The sequence below is a fragment of the Rhinolophus hipposideros genome (assembly GCF_964194185.1).
Source record: "Rhinolophus hipposideros genome assembly, chromosome: 15".
NCBI lineage: Eukaryota > Metazoa > Chordata > Mammalia > Chiroptera > Rhinolophidae > Rhinolophus > Rhinolophus hipposideros.
In genome coordinates, this window is record NC_138061.1 from 51111603 (window position 1) to 51130592 (window position 18990).

General features: G+C 52.4%; 1 protein-coding gene across 36 annotated transcripts in view; it reads right to left on the bottom strand.

Moving 5' to 3' along the window:
• CAMK2G (calcium/calmodulin dependent protein kinase II gamma) overlaps nucleotides 1-18197 on the bottom strand; it is a 52856-nt gene extending 34659 nt beyond the window's left edge. For 25 of the 36 annotated variants that reach the window (XR_013994956.1, XR_013994957.1, XR_013994958.1 and 22 more), the window contains exons 1-3: nucleotides 17961-18155; nucleotides 16467-16561; nucleotides 5516-5575 (exon numbers count right to left, since the gene is read on the bottom strand). Coding sequence is in view for 33 of the 36 variants with exons in the window: in XM_081073753.1 (XP_080929879.1) it covers nucleotides 5516-5575; nucleotides 16467-16561; nucleotides 17961-18025 (220 nt within the window). In the remaining 3 variants the exon portion in view is untranslated. Of the gene's footprint in view, nucleotides 1-5515; nucleotides 5576-16466; nucleotides 16562-16848; nucleotides 16960-17960 lie in introns of those variants that run through there. The other 11 variants (XM_081073754.1, XM_081073746.1, XM_081073750.1 and 8 more) reach the window with 5 other exon arrangements.
• Nucleotides 18198-18990: the final 793 nt, after the last annotated feature.

Consider the following 18990-nt stretch of genomic DNA (forward strand, 5'->3'; position numbering starts at 1 on the left):
TGATGTACCAATGACGTCAAAGGCAGGTGGTACTCCTAAAATCCCTCCTTCTCAAACCATTCTCTCCTGTCCTCGAGCAAACGAGCTCCCGCTTCTCTAGGCCTGCAGATGACAGAAGGAAGGAGCTACAGCCAGACCCCTGCTTCCCTCCCACCCTAACTGATCCAGGCGTGCTCACATGAGCTCCCCTAATAAAGCCCAGCTACCTCCCTCCTCACTTGTGTTTCTCTGGTCTAAGTCGGTGCTGCATGCTGAGTCCTGCCACAGCTGCTGCTCCCTCGCTTCCAACAGGACTTTTCATTTAATTAAAAATTTGCTATTAAAAAGCATTAAAGTGTGTAATACCAATAATCCCCTGGAAATCAGCTGTCCCAGAAGCTAAAGACCAGCTTCGTTAGGGAGGTGACAAACAACAGCAGGATGGTAAGCTAACAAGACAGCAGGTATGAGGATAACAGCCACTCTCAGGGGAGCTCTGCCTCCCCAGGACCCCCACCCCAGCCCAGCCCAGCCCAGCCCAGCAGGGTTGAGAACAGGACAGAAAGTGCAGACACCCAAGCCTATACCCAGTGAGGGAGTCACTGGCATTTGCCCTTCTCCAGGAAGGCCACACACAGAGCGCACGGGTGGGACGTGGGCCACAGGAGAAGCTGGGAGGGGACTCAGGGGAGAAACAGCAAGACAGATTCACCCTCCCAGGCCACCCAGCCCAAAGACTGGCTTTAGCATGGACCCCAGAGCAAGGCTGCACCGAGACAAGAAGGAACAGGCGCGGAAGGTCCATATCTGAACAAGACTGCCATCGTTTTTGTTTTTTCCATTTGTAAAGAAAATTACCAAGGAACTGGGAACAAGAGGAGAAACGAGACTGCACCACTCTAAGTGCCTACCTAGCAGATTCTTAATAATAATGATCTAAATTATAATAACTAACACTTAATTGAGCTGTTTCTACGAGCGAGGCATTGTGCCAAGTGCTTCACACGTTATTTTATCGAACTCTCACATTAACTCTGTGGGGCAGGTGACTTCCGTTAGCCCCAATAACAGGAGAGGAAAGAAAGAACTCACCCAAGGTCATACTAAGAGGCAGAACTGACACTTGAAGCCAAAACAAACTGACACCAAGATCCTGATTTTGCAGAACTGCCTTTAGGGCGTCACTTTCTCCATCGTCTAAGGCAAAGGAAATCCAACATGTCCCACTACCCCTGGCCATTCTGATTTGCTCATCAATGTCCATTCTGCACCTTCCCTGAAGCAGGCAAGGCTGTACATGCCACAGGTACAACCGTGAAGATGAGAAACCCGGCGCTGCCTCCACAGAGCTTCCAGGAGAATAGGGAAGACAGGCTTTAAACCAACACTTAGGTACGAAGCATTCCTGAGCTGAGAGCTATTGATGCAGGCAGTGAAATCATCTGACACCCAGCCCATTCCACAGTAATGAAAGGGCATGATGGCCAAGGCGGGCCAGACCAAGTCTACAGACAGGAAGATCTGGGGGAAAGGAGGATACAGCGTTTATTGCATTACAGTGATAAATCTAATTATTGTTCTTTACCAACGGTGGAAGGAAGAACAGGCCATAAACCACCTAAATACTTCTGATGTTTCATACCTTCAAGGACTGACAAAGCCACAACCCAAATATTGTGGCTATTTCCAATTCTTTAACAACCACCCAAGCCTACGCCACATTTTAAGTAACAAACCTTGGTCCAAAAAAGCACTGAAAAAAGTGTCCCTGTTAATGTCCACAGCAAAAATACAGGGGGAAGGAGGTCCTGTTGGCCGGGGGGCTGATAGGGGACTAAGGATCCCCTCCAGGAGCAGGTGGGCAGGGGTTAGGAGCTGCTCAGTCACCATCCAGTGTTTCCTTCTTTGTCTTTGCGACTGTTTTAGCTACATTTACTGTTAGCTGAATGAGCCCTGGGCCCAAGGTCAATGGCAGCCTGGCTTGAACACCTGGTGAACTGAGTTGGGGCTGGGGGTCTAGGAGAGATCACTTCTGGGACTTGGAATCTCCATTTTCCTCATCTCCATTTATTTCCTGGGCCTCCTTTTCTCACTGACCCCTCTCACGACAGCTCCACAAAGAGGAACAGTCCAGTGAAACAATGTGCCGGAGGTCACACCTACCGACTAGCAAAGCTCAAACTCCCACCTGGAGGACTTGATGCCAAAGACACAGACCTTTGCTTCTCTACATTCGCTCCCCAGACCAGCCACGTGACCATCACCTGGCGGCACGAGGAAGCGCAGGTCCACCCCAGACCTGCTGAGTCAGAATCTGAATTTTAATGCGATCCCTCGGTGATCCATGAGCACATAAAAGTTTGAGAAGTGCTGCTCTAAACCACAAGGCTAGACTCTGATGGAAACTGCTGGGGCAGCTCAGCACGCAGGAAGACGAGTCTATTCATCAGAGGAATGGAGAGCAGGGAGCAAGCAGATCACAGGTGGAACACACTCCATTCAGACTTCAGACCATGAGCACACCTGCTGGGTCCTCTTAACTCCACACCGCTGGCCACTTTCCCAGGGCTGGTTTACGTTCTGTAGTACCCCTCACAACCAGTAGGCCCTTTTTTTCTTTTTAATTAGTAGACTTTATTTTTTAGAGTAATTTGAGTTCATAGCAAAACTGAGCAGAACATACAGAGAGCTCTCACATGTCCCCTGTTCCCAAACACCCAGAGCCTCCCCCACCATCCACATCCCCCACATTTGAGTGGTACATGTGTTATAATCGAGGAACCTACACTGACACGTCATTACCACCCAAAGTCCACGGTTTACATTAGGGTTCACTCTTCCACCAGCCTTTTAACTCCTGGGCCAGAATATCTATCAGGAAAAACAACTAGGGATGCCTGGTTCCTTGCAACAAATACCCTCCTGAATTCAAGTGCCTCGGAGTCTGACAGCCATCAGAGGTTGAGCAGAAGCTCTTTGCTCTCAGCTTCCTCAACTCTATACCACTCTCGGCTGGTCTACATGTATCCCTGTGGGAGGGAGTTAGAGAGGCTGGAGCCAAAAGGGCCACAGCTCTGAAGGGTGGAGAGACGACAGGAATGGTGATTAGGGGGACAAAACTGCCTCTTCTCCTGCTACAAGCCAGGTCAGGATCCATGGCAACCCCTGCCTCCTGGACCCGTAGCTCTGCCACATCTCCGGGAGCCCTGGTTCCTACCGGAAGCCAGACAGTCTGGCCAGCCAGCTCTCCCAGGACACAGTCCTGACTCACCCTTCCTTCTCCCTGTCCTTGACCTCAGAACAGGGCTTCAGACCAACACCCCTCAGTACCTGGGAGTAGTCAGGAAATGGAAGAACAGGGCTAGGCGATCAGATGCTGACAAACGGAGTGTGCCTTCCTGGCCTTGCCTGAGTCTTGCTGCCTCCCTAACAGAGCAGATGGCTGTGGTAGACGGTCCCTCCATCTGCCTTAATTCTGAGTTGAGCACAGGTGGTAAAAAGAAAGGGCTATCAACCCAAGTAAAGTCTAAAAGGTATATTTAATTTGTAGAAATATATCAAAAAGAAAAAAAAAAAGACTAGTACTTTTTCCAGCTAGAATCCCATTTTTGCCCTTCCTGGTTGTTTCTCAGTTGCTTTCATCCTATCCCAACCTGTCTGTGGTTGATGCAGACTTGGTTCTGCCTCCTGCCTCATCTACCCCACCCACTGTTCTCCTCCCGGATGGGGATAATGCACCATTGCTCTGTGAGTTGGTCACAAGGAGCATAAGGAAAGCAAGTTGCTGTCCTCAGACCGAAACCCAGGACTGGAACACCAAAATGCGTCTGGGCTCACGGATGGCTTTAGTTACCCACATGCTTTTCCCTTCTGTTCTAGAACTTCTGGGTCACAAGATCAAAGCCTACAGGCACCACATAGGCCACGCAAACGTGAGCTAACAGGGAGTGGTCAGGACGGTGGCAAGTGGGCTAAGGGGGCAGCCCCTGCCCAGCCCCAGCTGATTTTGGTCATGCGTGGACATGGGCTCAACAGAGCCAAGCTTTCTGATTCGAAAGACTGGGAAATGGCATTTTTTTCAAAATGTGAAATCTCGCTTTTTAAATACTGACTGGCTAGTAATAAAAATATTTTTAGACCACTGAACCGGCCAAACCAAACACGCCTGAATTTGTGACTGCTGTTTTAGGTGTTCCTCTCCATCATATCTCTTCAACAGAAGGCAACACATTGGTCCCACTGTGATGTTTTCATGTGGGTCTAACTTCAGAGATCACACAGGAGCTCCAGTAGTTCTGAGTCCAGGACCTGTCGGCTGAGAGGTGTTGGCTCCGCGGAACACACTGCGCCAGGCAGAGCTGAGCACTGGCTATGCCAATCTGCTTTGGGTGTAATACAAGCCGCTGATTGTGATCTATAAAGCCCTGCATGGTTGGCATTCTGGTTACCTCAGAGCTGCTCCTCTCCCCTTGGGCTGGAGTACGACCTCCACTCTCCCAAGTAATAGCACACACGGAGCATTCTAGCCCCAGCTCTGTGAAGCCAGAGGCTGAGTCGCTCTGGAGGATGCATTAAGCTTCGGCAAGTCGCCTCACAGCCCTAGCCGCCAACACAGTAGAGTGGGCGGCCTCCGGGGCACTGTGGGAGCCCCGATATTTAGGCCATGCCTGAGGAGCACGGAACACATGTTGTTCTTTGTGATGACTCAGGGCTTTCAGGGAGAACCTAGGAGACGCTCCCTGCTCTGCCTCGAGTCAAGACTGGGGCTTCTGCTCAGACACTGCAGCCAGCCTAGTTTCTGTCCTCTCTGCGAGAAGCACCAAATCAGGGCCAACGCTTTTGGCAAAGACTGTTTCAGCTGAACAATGTAAAACTGAGCCGGAGTGGGTTGTGGCAGGCAAACCTCCTCAGGCTTTAGAACAACTAACAATGTGCTCTTGTCCCCCAATTCAGGGTGGGAGCAGCGAGAAATCCTCTTCATATTTTCTCCTTCTCTACTCAAATGGCTCCTGCCATCCCTTCTCCAGAGACGCCAGGCGGGTGGGCAGCTTGCTTCCCTGGCTCTGGGGAATATAAACAGGAGCACCATGGAAACCCCCAGAGTGTGCACGGCACTGCAACAGGAACAAAACTCTTTCAAGTCCAGAAACAAAATCCGGACCCTTTTATGACGGCCGTGGAGGGCCCCTGGTGAGGGATGAAGGCAGGCTACAAGCCCAGAACCTCACACGCTGAGGACCTTGGACCCCAGCCCAAAGACAGAAGGAGAGGGGAAGAAAGAGAGTCTGAAACCTGTCCCAGTACCTCATATCCCAGGCCTGAGATAGCACCCCAAGGATGGAGACACCCTGGTCTCTAAACTAGAATGAATGCCCCAGAATTCTGAGCCAGACACAGCTGCTATCCCTCTTCGGCCAACAAGGACACCAGGCAAAGACCCATGGACAGAAGAAGTCCCACACACAAAAGCAGTGGATCTTGGTTCTCCCCTGCTGCTACAAAACACCCAAGAAAGACTCTATACAAGCACACTTACCAATGTTTGGATGTTTCAAAAGTCGGCATATCCGGGCCTCCCGTTCTAGTTTCTGGTGATCTAAAAGCAGAGGAGAGAAACCAAAATCCATCAACCATCCGTTCTATTTGCGGCCACCTGGCTATTTACACTCCTTCAATTCTTAGGCACCAACTATATGCTTTTTATGATTTGCTGAATTAATCCAAGTCATGGCAATCCTGGAGACAGGTATGATGACCACCTTTTCCAGATGAGGAAATGCCTTAGGAAAGGAAAGCACCTCAAGCGAGTGAGTGGCAGAGCCAGGATTTGAATGCAGGTCTTCAGCTAAACTCTGGTACTCTTTCCACTATAGCAGGGATGTCAAGGTATCCAGAGTCTCTTTCTTGTTATAATACTAACAATAGCTAGGTTTTATTGAGCATCTACATAACCAGGTACTGCGCTAGTTTTGCATATATTCTCCACTTTAGTCTTCATAACAACCCTGAAACACAATGACGATGACAACGATGATGATGATTTGAAAATATAATAATAATTACTAATATTTATTGACAGTTTACTTCTACACCAGGCAGATACATCTTTTAACTTAGCCTCATAACAAATCTAATGAAGTTGGTATTATAATGATGCCCATTTTACAGAAGTCTGACTTCTCCCCAGGCTCTGGGGTTCCACTATTTTGGGGAAACGACCAGAATCCGAGAGTCTGCAGATCCAAGCAAGCTGCGCTGGACAGTTCCTTCCACAGGAAGGCAGAGCTCCAGGAAATAGGAGAGGATGCTGCAACTCACAGCAAGGTGGCCTCTAAACCCTTTCCATTCTGCTTCCTAGCTCTCCTTGCTAGAATCTTGCCAAAAGTTACCTCCTTCACCAAGTTTTCCCTGTTCCTCTTGGTAGATGCGACCTTCTCATGTCTACTTCCCTCATCTCCCACTGTACCTCTCATAATTCTCACATCATACATCAGTTACCTTTCAGTCACGAGCTCTTCAAAGGGTGGAACTTTTCTGAGTGTTCCTTCCATAACAGGGGTTTAATAAGGGTTCCTCAAAAACTTCAACAATAGTAGTAATAACTATTATTTACTAAGTGTTTACTATATGCCAGGCAGAGGCATGGATTACCTTATTTCATCCTCACAGAAACCGTGAATTAGGGGATCTGATTAGCTCCATTACATTACAAATGAGGAAACTGAAGCTTAAACAGTTAAAGTACCTGCCCAAGGTCACATAGGCAATGGATGCAGGTGGTCTGAGCCTAGAGCCCTGTTTCTCCATCACTATGCTATGATAACAGGATAAAGAAAGAGCATCAAGTAAAGACTCCAGGCTTTGGGGGGCCAGGAGTCCAGTCCAGTTCACCCTAATATCTGTAAGCCCAGGCCGATGCCTTCACATCCACACCTGCCAAACAATTCCTGCATCCCTTGCTAGGGGCTTCTGCTCACCTGGCCTCTACCTAAACAGCAAAGAGCCTCTGTAAAGCTTCCCGTAAGTGCTATGATTGTCCCCATTTCATAGATGATGAAACTGACGCCCAGAGAAGTAAATAACTTGCTTAAGGTCCTACAGCAGAAAAGGGATAGAACTGGGATTCAAACCCAGACCTGTGTAAGATAATGTAGTCTGAGGTAAGAATTATAGACCAGAAGGAATTCATATTTATTGTTTCACCAACCACCCCCAGCTTTGTGCTACACTTTCCCTCTAGCAACAGCTCTGCTTTGTGGAAGAAGGAGGTAGGGACAGGCAGAGATTAGTTCCTGCTGCCCAGCTAATCCATCCCAGCTGCCCGAGATCTGGGTCAGGCCTTCCTTCCCATCCTCAGGCTCAGCGTGACCGCTGACCAGGGTGCAGCCAGGACAACCCCAGGTAACCCCACACTCCCACATCACCTGGGGACCTTCAGAAGGTGGGGTAGTTAAGAAAGCAGTGCCAGCCCTGCCTGGTGCGGGGGGTGGGGGGGGCTCGCTTCTTCCAGATCTGGCTGGGAGGATGTCAGAGCTAACCCCCCTTCCTCCTGCCCCTAGGTGGAGGTTCCACTAGCCAGCCCCACAGCTGCAGACTCACCGGCGCTCTCTCTGACACTCACCTCACAATCCTCCAACCCACAACCCTTGGACATGGCTGCCTGGGCAGGTGCAGAACAGTATCTTGCTATGCGGAGGTGGCAGCTGAGGCGAAGGCCCAGAAGATTAATGTTTATCTCCTCCCTTAAGTCTCTTACTGGCTAATGGTTACAGTCCCACAACAGCAACAGCACTAAAAATAAGGGTGCTCTGGCTTCACCAGTGACTCAGAGTGGGAAGAGGAGAGACAGATTCACACTCCCAGCTCCTCGAAGGAGCTGCCCAGGGTCCAGAGGGTCCACGTCAGTCACTTAGTTCGACCCTAACTGCAAGGAGCCGAGCCCCACGTTGTGGGGGAGGCCTACATCTTCTCTGAACCCCAGGCTGCGCCTTGATACTTGCTTGGATCCTCAGCTATGGAGACCCACCATGAACACATCAGTTTTGGAATCAAACAACCCTGGATTGAATCCTAGCACTGCCACTTCAGGTGAGTTATACACCTATCTGAGCCTCCTTCATTCATTCAGAAAACATTTACTGAGGCCCACTTGATGTGACAGGCACTATTCTAGAAGCTGGGGATACAGCAGTGAACAATGGACCCAAATCCCCACCCTTATGGAGCTGATAGTCTACTGAGGCTGGGCTAGGGGGAGAGACAAATGACAAGACCTGGATGGCATGGTCTATGTCGTGGCAAGTGCTATGTAGAAAAATAAAGCAGGGAAGGGGGAGAGTGTATATTAATGTAGGGTGGTCAGGGAAATCCTCAGACAGGAGGTGACATTTGATTAGGACCCAAAGACGGTAAGAGAATGAGCCAAGTACAGTGTGTTGGGAAATGTGCCCTCACTTCTAAACCGGAGGCAGAGACACCTGTAAATTCAATGAGGTCATCGGACAAGTGCAGGTACGTGCCCAGAACGGTGCCTGGCATACAGGGCGAGCCTCCTGTCTAAGAGCCCAGGGATAAGACAGACAAGGCCTCCCGGGCCGGGCTCTGTGGCCATGACTATCACCAGAGACACTGAGAGACTCGGACGCAGTGTCCCTTAGCCTGGGCAGTCCCGGAGGCCACAACACACCAAATGAGCCCTCCGACCTGGCTCCATCAGCCTTCCTGGGGGTGGGGCTGTTCCTCCACCCCTCGTGTCTACAGCCTGCAGGTGAAAGTTAGCAACAGGGGCTCCTCAGAGGCAGGACAGCGCAGGAAGCGCCACTGCCTGCAGGAGCCCTCCGCTCCTCGGCCTCAGGCTTGCTAGCTGGCGGTGGCGCCCTGCCATCCAGCTCTGCTCAATGAGCTGTGCGGTTTCTGCCTGCCACACTCTCCCTGCCTCCTTCCACCACGCATAGCCGACCAGCACCCCGGCCTCTCTAGCCATTGCCTCTTGTCCCTTTTCCATTCACTTCCTGTCCTGTAGTCCCCTCCAAGGCTGGTCCATGTCTGGGAAAAAGCAGAGGGCTCCCCACCCGAGCAGTAGTGGGATTGGGGAACACATATTGTTTGTAGAGCATCTTTCCCAACTGCAAGGGCTGTCCCAGCGAAACAAAGCGTCCCCAACCCCAAAAGGGGTGAGGCCACTAAAATGGCTTGGTCCACAGTGGTAGGTCCAGGCCCTGGCTCAACAACCTAAGGTGATAACACATCGGCCAATGCTGGCGTCACAAACATGGCCTTCTCCCTTGAGACTGTCCTCCTTCCAGTGACCACTGAGCTCACTGTTCTTAGGGAACAGCTCAGACCTGCCAAGGCTGACCCTCTTCCCACCCACCTTTCCACTGGGTTTGTCCCCGCCTCTCCACAACCCAGCCCCCACTTCCGGTTTGACAACAGCCACTTCCCGCTTTTGCACAGGGCCACTTCCTGCCTGCCTGTGTGCTACTGCCATGGAGAGACCCACCCCTGCCGGCCTTCAGCCCAGCTCCAACCACAGCCCTCTGCAAGGTTTTCCCCCTCAAGAGCAGAGGTGACAAGAGGAGCAGAAAGCAGAAACAGCTGTTATCAGCGACCCACTTTGGGCCTTCCCCAGCAGCCCACCCAGGGCAGAGCTGGCCCTGGAACAAAAGCGTGCCTGAAGGCCATGCCTCTCCCGCCTTCTGCCCAAGTATTTCATGACTTAGTCCAGGGTGCCACGAAGGGCAGGTATCCTTTATGGGTAGGGCAGCAAGGAATGACCCAACATGCCAAAGGAGGCAAATTAAGAGAAATCACACAGAGGGGAGCTAGCGTGCAGCAAAGGGAAGTGCAGACAATCTCTCCCCTAGCACCCCTACTCCAAATGCACTTTGCTACCCCCACAGGATTGGGGGCCACCGATTCTCCATAGCCCTGCAGGGACAAGCCTGATTTAGTGACATTTCTCTAAAACCACAAATGCCGGCACTAGCTTCAAATAAGATTCTGCTACCATCTAAACATACAACCTTCTTTAAGTGGGAAAGGACACAGAGCCCTAACTCTGGTTATGAGGGACCCTCCTCAACTTCCAATCTCAATGACACCCCTTGACCTTTCAAAGGATACTTCCAAGGTCTGTGCCTAAGGCCCTGACATGGATTGTGAGAGGCTTCCTCCAGCCCCATCAATTTCAGATGCGCAACGTGGAGCGTCTCCTCTTGTTGCCTGTCTGAGTGCCCCCCCCCCCAAGCAGCAGAGGTCCCCTTCTGGCCCCCTGAGACATCATTCTGAAGAGTTAACAAAGTACAGGAATTTTATATCATCATCCACATTCTCCAGCTACTTATAAACAGCCCCTGATCTTGGGCACTGCCCAGCAGGAATCCCAAATCACAATCCCACTGACCTCACCGTGACACTATGATACCATACCGCTTCCTCTTTGAATCTCTAAAGGTGCAAAGAGGCTCCAATTAAGAGCAAAGTCCGTCCACCACCCACCGCATAAGCGTGGGGGCCATGGCTTCTATTTCCTTCACATCCATGCACCCGAGTCAATCAATGCAGTGATTGACTGACACATGCCCACATGAGCCCCAAGGCTCTGTATTTTAACTTGGCATCCTCCCCTTCTCTTCAGTCCAAACTCGAGCAGTTTTAAGCAAGAAACACAAAGATCTGAGCCCCACTTTGGCCTTTGGCTCTCAAGAGAAGCTTTAACTAAGGAGGGAAAGAAGAGAAGTGCCAAGAAGTGGCCCACAGCGAAAGTCTCCCAAATGAGCTTGGATGGAGAAAATCCCCATGGGCTAACTAGCAAGCCCCAAGAAGGCAAGGTTCTGCCTCTGGACACTCTGGACACTCTCGAGGGCCACACAGGGTCAGCTGCTTAGTTCTCCGTGCCCCCGGTAGGGCTCTGGGTGCCTGCAGCCTTTGCCCACTGTTTTGGTGACATTTCCTTCATGGTAACCAGCCCCAAGTAAAACATCCCAGGAAGCAGCCCCTAAAAATAGCTCCTCCTAGGGCAGCAGCAAGGGGGGGGAGGGTAAAGAGAGGGAGGAGAAAAGAGGGGAGCAGATGGGAAACTGCTGCTGTGGCTGCTAGGGCCCAGGAAATAGAGATGGTGCTGGGGGGAGCAGCTGGAAATCTCCCCACCATAGAGAAGTCTGGACCCAGAGGTGGGTCTAGACAAGAGCGAGGCCTCAGCCAGCAGAAAAGAGGGATCTGCTCCACTGGGCTTAAAGCTCTGGACCTCGACGGTGAGGTGTGGGAGCGATGTATCGGGCTTCCTCAGAGGAACAAAATAACCAGGATCTGTGTTTTAAAGGGAGGAGCCAAAGGGTAAGTGAAGATCACATCACTTGCGGATGCTGGGGTCTGAAAACTGGCAAAACGGTTGGCATACCTATCGCTCAATATAAACGAACCTTTTGTACCTTGGTTTCCCCACTGGCCCTGGGGCAGATCTGCCCAGCCATGGGCAGATGATAAAAGGCCCTTTGCCAAGAGGCACTCGAGAGGTGCAAAGTGCCTATCTCTTCCTGTCACCACCCTTTTGGCGCCCATGGGGTCAGGCCTTCGTCAGCCTGCCAAGGCTGTCCAGAGAGCAGCAACTATAGAGATGTGGGCAGGAACCCATCACACCCACTCCTCTCCTTCCCTGTCTCCAGCCTCAGCAGAGAATGGGGTCAGCCACTCACCTCTAGGGTTTCAGCACAGCCTCGAAGCCTGGAGCACAGCTTCTGAGAAGGGACCAGAGCAAGCAGCTGGAAGAAAGCAGGGGCCTCTCCTATGGGATGGGGCTACTTTCCAAACTCCATCCCCACTCCATGATGCCAGTACCCAAAGTCACTCTGGGAAGGTGGGGGGGAGGGCAGGGTGACAGGCCAGTGTTGTACAAGCTAAGTGACATAGCTCACAGCATGACTGTATGACGAAACCAACCCAGCATAAGCCTTTGCACAGAAAAGGGACCTCTCGGCTGCTTCCTCAGCCACTTGGGGGGAAGAGTCAGAGGAGCGCAGTCACTTATACACAGGATGCCCATTTCTCTGTTAACAAAAATTGGCCTGTTTTATCCTTATGAAGAAAGAATGGTTTTACATACAATCTCCTTAAATGCTTCCTCAAGCCCCCGAGTCCTGGTGTTCCAGGGCTGTACAGATTTTTCTTCCTTCTCCCCCTCTCTCACTGCAGCTTTGTCCTCCCCTCATTTCACCCAGATCCTTAACAGGAAAGTCTCACTTGGAGATACCACAGGGGACACAAATGTCATGGGGGCTACTGAGGCCAACACTAAGGGGGTGGGGACTCTCAGCTGGCACCACCCCGGGGGATCCTATTTCAGTCCCCAGGGCCAGCTGGACCCAAAAAGGGACAGCCTTTGCCCTTCTGATGGCCAACATACCACAACCCCAGCCACTCAGCTTGCCACAGCCTTGAACACAGACTGACAAACCAACCTGGGGGCTCAGAAGGAGGCCCCAAATCACAGAACAGCCCATGTGTACAGGTGGCCACATACCGGTAGAGACGCCACCTGGAGAAGGCTGGGTTAAGGTGTGTCTGGTAAATCTCAGAGAGCATGGCAAGAGTAACTGTCACTGCTGTTGCTGATTTTAGGTGGCATTTCTAAAAGCTAAAGCGTGGCTCAGGGTCCACCTGCATTAAACTCACCAGCGCACCTGTTAAAAATGCAGATTGTGGAACCTCACCCCAGTCCTCCAGAAGCCAAATCTTTGTGGACAGAGCCCAGGAACCTGCACTTTAAACCAGTGTTCGAGGTGAGCCTTACGCACACTAAAACCGAACATCGCTGCTTCTAGAAGTCCCAACATTGCCCTAGAAGGCCATTAATGACAGAGAATCATTGTCTCCCTATATCTCCCACCTGCACGATGCCCCAAGCACAGGTCTTTAACTTTATACGTCCTTTCCAACAGCTGGGTCAAGCTGACAGGCTGGCTCCATGGAGCAGAAAGGGGGAACCCAAGCCCGTTCCAGGGAACAAGGGTTCCAGCAACTTGGCTCTGACGTTCCTGAGAGCCAAAGCCAAAAAACAACCATGAGGGGTATTGCAGCCCTCTTAATCCATTCATTCTACATGTATATGTGGATCAAGTACTTTGTAAGGCTCTGCCCACACAGAAGTAAAGAAACAGATATGGTCCTAACCCTTACCTTCCAGGTTCTCGGGAAGACGACAGTTTTTGTTTACATTTAGCTTCCATAGAAATTTCTTTAGCATACAGACTAAATATATACAGCAAGTGCTCTAACAGATTTCATAATATTGTTTCTGGTAGCATCTCTCAGTCAGGCCAAGCATCCATCATAGTAAAAGCAATTGGAATCCAGATAAATGGTCCAAATACAGAGGTTTCTTATAGCGCAAACCATTCCAAGAATAAATCCTAAATGATGTAAAAGAAAGAAAGGACCATTTGCCCTTCAACTGTAGCAATATGGGGAAATATTTTGGATGTAAGCAAGAGAGAGGGATATAAATGTTATGCTCCATGAGGTAAAAATCTATATGCATATGAATAAAGATAAGAAGGGAATATGAAGATTTAAAAATAAAAAAAGACATAAGGGCTCAGGCTCCTTGGGGGGGGGTGCTCTTAAATCTTAAAATAACAACTTATCACTGCCATCACCTGGCCCACTAGCTCCTGCATCCAAGCCTATTTTAAATGCCTCCTTCAGCCTAGCAGAGAGCCAAGCTTGGAACCATGGACTCCCTTAAGAGCCCCAAATCCACACCTATTGCTGTTCTGAAGCAAATGGAGTGACGTTATGTGACTTTCAGTGACTTTATGTAGCCAGGCCCACAGACAGACAGTGCTCAACGCACAGCCACACGAACTCTCTACCTTGAGGCACATGTGGGCCTGGAGCCATAATGACAAGTAACAACAGATCAAAACAAGGATTCCATCCAGATCCCACCCCCCAGAAGACCAGGTGATCCTTCCCCGGGCCTCCTGGGCCACCTCACCATGGAAGCCCAGGAGAAGCAGCTCGATATCCTCTTTCTTTCCTTTCAGTTTGCAGCCCAGAGAATCACAAACAAGAAAGAAAACCGGCAGGGAGACTCAGCAAACAGCAAGCCCCTTCAGACCCTACGGATGACCCTGATGGGCCCACCACGTCCCCAGACACAGAAATCCAACACCTGCAGAGCCCAAGACAGACAGACAGCGATGAGTGAAACCCAGCCCCAGCTGCTGCACCTTTATAAAATATACAGCGTAAACTGAGAGGTTGCAGGAAGCTACGGCCTTCACTCCCTAACCCCACGGGCACCAGCCTAGTGGGCCTTCTGGCCCAAGCCTCTCCAGGAGCTCACATCCCCCATGTCTACACCTACAGCAAAGCCCCTGGCTTGTTCCCTCCATTTCCAAGACAACACTCTCCCACTCGCCCACCTCCAAACAGTAATGGCACTTATATATTCCTGACCCTCTTGTTGGCATCTGTGCCTATCAGCCAGGACCAGGCCTCTGTCCCAAAGTTAATCTGGCATACAAGCCACACAACAGAGCCCCAGTCTTGGCATAATCATCTCAGGAGAGGGGGAACAGCAACTCTGAAGCATATGATCTTATACAATAATTTTCTTCTTGAGGGGAAAGAAAAATCAAAGAGAATTCAAACCTCACCCTGTTTGGGCAGGGAAAGAATGGTATCCATTGGGAAAGACAGGACAAGGTTGACAGGAGGTGAGGATGGGAAGGGGACATGATCACACGGGTCAGAGAAATTCAGGTGGGTAGGCAAGGAGTAAAAAATGACAGCCCAAGGCAGGTAGCTCCACAAAGTAATCACACCAGTTTTTCCCCACACTCCAGAGTTCAGCTCCCAATTGTCTTTCCCTCCCTCACCCCTGGGTCAGAGGACACTGGTGAGATGAGGAAATTAAAGCACCGCATGATTAACTGGAGACACCAGCCACTAGCCCCATTTCTGAAGTACCAGGGCTACGCTGTGTGGGCATGAGAAGGTAAGCACTCTCAGACTGTCATTCCTGCCTGTACCCTGCATCCTTGGCCAGAGGATGTCTGCCAAAGAGCCCAACCCACTGCGTTGCCCCCCCCACCCTGGGGGGAGAAGTGTATCTCACTGCCCACATATCTCTATGGCAACCATCGCCTCCAACTCAAGGTACCCAGAGAGAAAGAAAGCAAACAAATAAGTCAACTTTATAGCCAATGTAGAGAACAGCAAGAGACGGGCTGGGAGGGAGACAGCAAGACAAGCTCTGCTTGCCGGGATAGAGAGAGGCTCTCTGAGCCAGGAGGCAGAGACCCTGCTAAAGAGGTCCCAGAACAACTGTCAACATGACAGAAGCCCACTGTCATCTCTGTGGAATTTTATAGCTTCTCCGATGCTTGGGGACATCTATTATATCTCTTACCCCAGAGATGCCTGGGTCATTACTAGCCAAAGCCCACATCTTCCCCAGGGCATCTGTCCTGGCTCCTGATGTATTTATGGCATCTTATTGCCCAGCCCTAATTCCTTTCTCGGAATCTCATAAAATTTGTCGCCCTGCTGCACTCTGCAGCCCTCGATGAACCAACCTATCTACATACCTCTGTACTCACCAGACCTGTTCACAGAGCACTTCACACATTGCTGGGTCTATACCTATCAGATGAGGTGAGTTTGGCAAGCACCCAATAAAAGGTTCAGGGAGTGTAGGTTCCAGGCGTGAAAGACAGGGCATGACCCTCCTGGCCTCAGGTACTTGGAGGATCTCACAAGTCGGGCTCCGAGGCCTAGCCCTTTACAATCCTCAGACCCTGAGGCAATACTGCTCCTCCCCCAGACCAGGCCATTGAGAATTCCAGACCATGAGGCATCACTCTCCACCCAGGACAGACTGCATCTGCTGCTGTACCACCAACTTTGTAATTTGATCAAAAAAGCAATCAAGTTCATCTGGCAGGATTTGTTCCCAGAAGCACTCGCCAGTAGCAGCCTCCCCTGGTGTTTACAGATTCCCTTCCCTTGGGAGTCTGTTCTGCCTCCTGGTGGGCAGGGGGAGGCTGGATTTGTCAGAGCTGTTCACTTACTGCATTTCCATCCTAAGTCACCACTGTGGCATAAGGAGTAGGACAGGCCTGAAGTAGCTACCACTGCCCCAAAAAGAGACTTCAAATGCCCCAAATTAAGAGTTCTCCATCGCATGCCATCCACCACTCCCCATATCCTCTCCCTCCCTAAAACCCTAACTCCCTTGAGCCTTCAGGACCCGCTCCTCCCTGCAGCTACCTGCATCTCTTACGTCTTTATTCTTTTCTACCTGAGCACTTCTGGTTCCCCATGTAACTCCTGCCTGGCTTCAAAATCCACCCCCCGTGAAATCCCAATACTTCTCCAAATGCTAAAACAAAATGTGCAACCCCCAACTCCTAGAGCATCTGCAGAAGAAGCCATAGTCCTTGGAGGTACCCCAGAGAGAGACCAAGCTCAGGAACACTCACCCCGGGCAGACAACTTCTTGGTATTGATGATTTTTGCTGCATACTCCTGCGTGGATGTCTTCTTCACACACCTGCGGACCACAGAGAAAGCACCCCTGGAGGGAGAAGGGGGAAAGAACTGGGACACGGAGCACAGCAACACGGTCACGCTTCAGGTTTGAGAACAGGAAGGCTCCCCAACCTTTAGTCAAAATCTCTCTCTCTCTCTCTCTCTCTCTCTCTCTCTCTCTCTCACACACACACACATCCCAGCACAGTGACCATCACCATCCATCACCAGGAAGAAGGATGTGGCCACTGCATGATACTGAACAGATGTGCGTAAAGGACCACCGCACTCCCACCCCCACATCTAGCTGCTGGGCAAAGCAACAGCTCCCACCTCAGGCTGTACATCAGGAGCTGGTGGGCTATGCTTAAAACACACACCTGCTGCATCACCCGAACAGACCTGCAGTCCCAGGCAAGAGAACCAGAGAAGGAAACAGAGACCCTGCCCTTCCCTCAGCAGGAATAGTTGAAGGTAGGGAAAAGAGAGATTAGAAAGAGGGTATAATCCCCTGAGAGAGAAATCTCCCTTAACCCTGGGGGAAGGTGAGGAAAGTGAGGCTCAAATCCCCCACAACCGGCTTCAGCCCACTTCATCCCACTGCATCCAAGCTCAACTGACAGCAGGGAAAGAGAGGATCCAGTTGTGGGTCTCAGAAATCAATAGCTCCCCTTCCCCATGATATTTTCCTCTACGTTCCCCCACCCCAAAATGGGAGTTCGCACTCCCCAGCTCGGGAAACATCTAGGGGGGCGGGCAGGGCGGGGGCTGCAGTGGCCGGGCTCAGCGCCGCGGGTGGGGGTTGGGGGGGCCGGGGCTGCAGCAGCGGCCAGCTCAGTGCGGAGGGGAGGGGGATGTTGCGGCTGCGGCGCGCGGCTCCCGGGACCACTGCAGGGATAGGGGGAGGGGACTGGGGGGTGCTGCAGCACAGCCCAGCAGCGGGGCTGGGATCCTAGAAGCGGCACTAGCGGGGGGCGGGGCCGGGCATCAAACATCCCCCCACACCCGGGCACCGCAGCAGGGTTGGAGTTGCAGGGCCGGGGAGGGTCCTGAGTGCCAGGCGCGTGGGACAGGGGACAGGGTGCTGAGTGAGCTCCTGAGCAGGGTGGGGAGGGAGCGGTGAGCTGGCAGGGACGAGATGAGGGGCGCCTGAAGGGTGCGCGAGGGGCGGGGCTGGAGGGAGCCCAGAAGCGGTCCGGGGGCTGCAGTCCCCGCGGCAGCGCGGGGTGCAGCAGCCCGGGTAGCTGCTGCAGGGCGCGGACGGGGCTGCAGGGCAGGGAGCTGGGGGCCAGGGGGCCCTGGAGGCAGCGGGCGGGAAAGGCTGGGGGTGGGGTGGGCCAAGGGGGCGCTGCAGCGATCAGTGCAGGGCCGGGGGCGGGGCAAGTAGCCGCATAGCGCCCGGGCGGCGGGGGCAGGGTTGGGGGGGTCGCCGCGGGCGGCCGTACTTGCCGAGCTCTTCGAAGAGCTGGTAGTCGTCGGTGAAGCGGGTGCAGGTGGTGGTGGTGGCCATGCTGGCAGGCGGGCGGACGCGGCGGTGCAGCCCGCGCCGACGTCGGTGCACAGTCACCGCCGCCCGGCCGAGGGAGCAAGAGGAGGAGACGGGGCTGAGCCCGGCAGCACCGCGAGACTTTACCGGGGAGAGCGAGGGAGGGAGGGACACCCCCGCGCCCGCCCGCCCGTCCCGCCCCGCCCCCAGCCCCGCCGGCTCCCCACCGCCCGGCCCCAGGACCGCCCCCGGGGAGGGGCCTCCCGCCACTGGCCCCGCCCAGCCCCAGGAGCCGCCCCGGTTGGGCAGCGCGCGCGCTCCAGGAGCGCGGAGGAGTGGGTCCAAGCCCCGAGCCACCCCGAGAGAGTTGGAAGGTTTGCGACCTGTGGGCTCCTCCTAGGGCAGACCCTGCAAGCGCTCGGAATGTGCGTGCGAGTGTGTGTGTGTGATGACTGTGTGTAGGGCTCTGGATCACCGGTTTCTCTAGCGGGGCTTCACACACGGGTCTTAAGCCCCTAGCCCAGTTCACAAAGATGTGGCTGAGGTCAAAAAGCCCATGTCAGACTGCACACTCGGGAGGAGCCCCCGCCGGGCCAATTTTCAGCAGCCCGTCCTCGGGAAGCTGACAGTCTAGATGTGTAAGCGTCAGGGCCATTATCAGGTAAAACCCTTCAGACACAGTTCGTTCAGGGAGACCCGGCCAGGGCCGAGGATGCAGGTGGAGCGCTGACTTCCGGCACCCTAACCTTAGAGATGAGAGAACGTTCTCTCTCGGGCCAGCAATGAAAGGGATGAGGTAGGACCGATTAGAAAAGGTCATGTGTGTTATGGGCTGGAAGAGCAAGTAGAAGGTAGGAGAAAACAACCCCATTTTTTTGCAGGACACGTTGCATTTTTATTTTATGGCACTCATCGCATTTTGTAATGAGTGATATGTTGACTAGTATGAGAAGCAGTAGAGAGCTAGAGCATGGTTGTCTGAAGAGTGA